Genomic DNA, 4,523 nt, shown 5'->3' on the forward strand with positions numbered 1-4,523 from the left:
TTAATGTTTATTTTGCTCTACTTTGTTAGTTTTACCCAATTTATTAAAAATTAGGGCTTATAGAAAAAATGTCCCTCGTTGTTGTTTTTGGAAAATGTTTGTGATGCAGAAATCATGCAAGTATTTGTGAGTTTGTATTGGGGTGGTAGAGTAGTTCAACTACCACATATGGGTATTGGTTATGATCCACCTCGTGCGAGGAGCCCCATCGTATTAAATTCGTATGTTTCCTATTATGAATTGGTAGCAATGATATGTGATGCGATGAGAATAGATGTGAACCAACACACTATAGAATTATTGTGGAGACAATGTATCGTGTTTGCATCCGGGATGAGTTATACATGTTCTGTGATTTGCAATGATGAAAGTGTAATGTTTATGTTCAACAATGCTCAAAATTCAAGTGGGTGTATTGAATTATTTGTTGAGTATTCACCTGTTAGAAGTTCAGAAATCCCACCAGTTGTTGATTTTGGTAGTAGATCATCTGCGAGGGTTGAACTTTTGAGCTCTGATTGTGGTATTGGATCATCTGCGAGGGGTGAACATATGAACTTTGATCATAGTATGAATGAGCAGAGAGATGTTGTAGATGCTGTTGATGTTGGTGGTGGATTGAATGATGAGGTAGATGTAGCAGATGTTCTTAATGAGCCAACAACACTATCTGATACTGAGCCAGAACCCGATCTCTGTGATGGTGATGGTTCTTCTGATGATGGTGATGGTTCTTCTGATGATGAGCTAATACCATGTAAACCTGTTGTACAAGGTGAACAACCACTTTCGGAATACAACACTAGAGGGTTGAAATTCTTTCGCGAATTACCAAGTCGTCCTTCTGGAGTATCTGATGATGGTGTTGATAATGAACACATCAATTTGTATTGGGATGAGAATGAGCCGCATCGGATTGTGTTGGGAACAAAATTTGATTCGAAGCTTCATGTGAAGACTGCTATAACTATGTGGAGTTTATGGCAGGAAAAACAGTTTAAGGTCGTCGAGAGCAAATTAAGAAGGTGGCATGTCGTATGCAAATTTCCAGCAGGAACGACAGCAACAGGTATAGGCATCATCAGCACCACCGACGCTGAAAAAGCGAGGGAATGTAAGTGGGAGGTTTCAGTTACTCAAAGGGCCCATGACGATATGTGGGAAGTTAGAAAGTGGGTGGGGCGACTTACTTGTGTAGGCCATCGTGCTAACAGAGATCATGCTAACTTCTCATCGGCAATGATTGCTTTGTGTATTCGACATCATGTGCGATAATGTGCCGATTTCAAGGTCTTCTCAATAATAGCTGATGTTCAAGATAGATTTGGTGTGTCAATCAGTTACAAGAAGGCATGGTATGCAAAGAGAAAGGCTATAGAGTTTGTATATGGTGGATGGGAGGAATCATTTAGGCAGTTGCCAAGCTACATGTTTGAACTCCAGTCACAGAATCCGGTTACAATTGTTGAGTGGAAGCACAACGAGCTGTTGAGTCAGAGACGTACAAATGTGTTCAACTATGTTTTCTGGGCATTTGGGCCTGCAATACATGCTTTCCAGAAGGCTGCACCGGTGTTAACAATAGACGGGACTCACCTCCGAGGAAGATTTAAAGGTAAGTTGCTTGTTGCTTGTGGTTTTGATGCTAACAAGACATGCTTGCCTATTGCATATGTTGTGGTGGAGTTGGTCGTGGTTTTTGGATCATGTAAGAACTCATGTGGTGAAATACGGGAGGAAGGTGTGCATTATATCAGATAGGCATAAAGGAATCTTCAAAGCAATGGAGTCTGAAATCATGACAAGGTCCCCGCAGATACACCACAAATTTTGTTTGGTCCATATGAGGGAAAATGTGTTGAAGAAGCACAAGGGCCCCAGTTTGAAGGCCATGATCTGGAAGTTGGGGGTCAGTACTCAGGTACGTAAATTTGACAGAAGAAGTCGAGCACTATCTGATGTCAGCCGTGGTGCGATGCGAATGCTTGATAGAATTACAAAAGAATGTTGGTCACTATGCTACGATGGCACACTTCGATGGGAGGTGGCCACAACAAACATGTTGGTCACAAAGGAATGACTCAAAGGAGCGAAAACATTATGCATAGCCTTCCCAATCTTACTTGATGAACTCTTCACTGTTGGTCGTGATGATCCCTCGGTGGGTGGTCGAGATATTACTACTTCATCATCTTCCTCACTCCCTGATTCCCCACCCTCTTCTTCCTCGCCCTCACCCTCTTCGTCCTCGCCTTCTTCTTCCCCAACCGGATCCACGAATTGATAATTCTGGAAGTATGGATCACGTCCTGCTAGCGCTGCGTTCCAATCAGACCCACCGCCAAAGAATGAGTCACATGATGATCGTGCTCCCCATTGCGAGTGCTCGTGGCTTGCAACACTCAATTGAGACTGTGACCCTGGGTAGACAGCCCAACCTGGTGGATCGTATTCTGGATGCAGTGGCGATGGTACCGTATACTCGGGCTGCGGCTGCGACAACCTATGCTGTAGTGTCCACCCGTGTCCACCCGTCCGAACACCCGACAATCCATGACGAAGAGATGTTGGTGGGCGTGGCGGCATGGCCACATTTCGCCGTTGCGAAGCTGGATACTCCATCACATCAGTGTGGTTCGTCGCACGAAGGGCCTCAGCAGCAATTTCTCGGATCTGCCGTAACCGAGGGTCGTTGTCATGTTCAGAGGTCAAATGCCATATCCCCTGAAGGGCCTCAACCTAGATAATACAAATATATAATCATTACAATCAATCTATACAATCAATCTATACAAACATCAAACTAAATAAATTTTTATATACAAAAACATAACATACCGTCAACTTCAACGAAGAGGCTGACTCGTTCATCCCAACTGTTGACTGCGTCCCAGGTTGAACTAGGTACGACACTGTGATCCTATTGTACCAAGCCATATAGCCCGGATGACAGGAACCTTCCATGGACGCCGTTGCATGGTGAAAAGTTGATTGGGACCTGGCGTGTCTCAAATCCCATTCATCTATGTAGAATTTATGTATCTTTGCCCAATCAGCACCCTTCCTCCCACGGCGGTGACTTTTAGACAAATGTCCCGCATTACCTAGCATCCTATCACGATACTCAGGAATACCTTGGTAGCGGTTAAATTGTCGGCAAACTCGTCCAGCCTCGTGTGCCTCGACAAATGACCAACACACCAAGTAAGTGTCGCACAAGAAGGATGCAGTCGAATCAATGCAGTAATCAGGCAGGATACAATCTGTATACGGTGTCCACACAAACTACAAAAAAATAATATAAATATCAAAATTAATTTCATAGTTTAGAAAATAGTAAATTCATTAACTAACCCAACAAAAATAAATTTCACCTGACCGGGACGAATCAGTGATAACTGATCACGATAATGAGCTACTGAATATCGGGGAGCATTTCCAATTTCAGTAACTCCGTGCCACCTATACAAAACATTTATGTCAAAAGTTAACAAAGAAACATAGTTAAGTGAGTTAATGTAAAAAATACATTACTTGGCTCCAGACGGGGTATACGGCGTGTGCATAGGCGATATCAAAAAGGATGGCCTCAATGTGGGCATTCTTTCCCACGCCCATAGCTGCAAAAGAACCATAGGTCCACCCACATCTCTTTTCTGTCTGCCTATAGATGCCTCGCATAAATAATGATACAGAAACGCTAAGGCAGCGCTACCCCAACTGATACTAGACACGTCAAAGGCATCGTCAAAGGCATTCAACCACATAAAGGGGACCTTGCACCCTGTGGTGTCCGGTATAATAAGACCCCCTAACAAGATCAGCGCATGAATACGTGCCCTTTGCATGTATACATAATCATACAACCCATCTTCCAAAGGTATCGTCGTTTGGTGGATAAGAGATGTCATTAACAAACCGCCCTGCTTCGTTTCATTTTCTACGTCAGGTATCCATCCTAACATATCTCGACACTTGCTGGGCCAATCGTCATATCCGATAGGGTAGTCACGGCCAGTGAAAACACGACCGTCTGCTCTCAAGCCCCACAAGCTTTGCACATCCTGTAAGGTTACAGTAACCTCTCCAACTGGTAGGTGGAAACAGTGTGTCTCAGGCCTCCAGCGCTCGATCAAGGCAGTGATAAGCTCGTTGTCTATCCTCATCGGCCTTCCACATTCCAACAAGCCTTTGAAACCCCATACATCAAGCCAATGTTTCACAGTTGGATGTATTTGCACTGTCCAGACCTTACTTTCCGTCCGACGAACTCTAAACACATTTGATGTGCCATTCGCCAACAAGGAGGCTGAAATGTGTTCGTTTTGATGAAAGAGTAATGATGGATCCTCAGGTCCATAACATAACTGTTCTTCAGAACTTGAAGATGCCATCTGCTTCAAAATAATAACCCAAATTGAATCAACATTCCAACATAATCATAAACTCTAAACCCAAATTGAATCAACATTCCAACATTCTTAAGTTCAAAATAATCACCCAAAATAATCACCCAACTTAAT

The 4,523-nt window shown here is 43.4% G+C and overlaps 1 protein-coding gene across 1 annotated transcript; it reads left to right on the forward strand.

Annotated features, from left to right (window-relative positions):
* Positions 1-333: 333 nt before the first annotated feature.
* Positions 334-1,761, forward strand: LOC125189851. Its single transcript, XM_048087079.1, has 2 exons — positions 334-1,164; positions 1,291-1,761. The coding sequence occupies exons 1-2, from the start codon at positions 334-336 to the stop codon at positions 1,759-1,761; spliced, it is 1,302 nt and encodes a 433-aa protein (XP_047943036.1).
* Positions 1,762-4,523: the final 2,762 nt, after the last annotated feature.

The sequence above is a fragment of the Salvia hispanica genome, chromosome 5, assembly GCF_023119035.1.
Source record: "Salvia hispanica cultivar TCC Black 2014 chromosome 5, UniMelb_Shisp_WGS_1.0, whole genome shotgun sequence".
In the NCBI taxonomy this organism is placed as follows: domain Eukaryota; kingdom Viridiplantae; phylum Streptophyta; class Magnoliopsida; order Lamiales; family Lamiaceae; genus Salvia; species Salvia hispanica.

Coding starts and splice junctions, on each gene's coding strand:
- LOC125189851 (XM_048087079.1), top strand. CDS start 334: ATGAGTTATACATGTTCTGTGATTTGCAATGATGAAAGTGTAATGTTT. Junction 1,165..1,290: donor CCCATGACGATATGTGGGAA/GTTAGAAAGTGG, acceptor GCCGATTTCAAG/GTCTTCTCAATAATAGCTGA.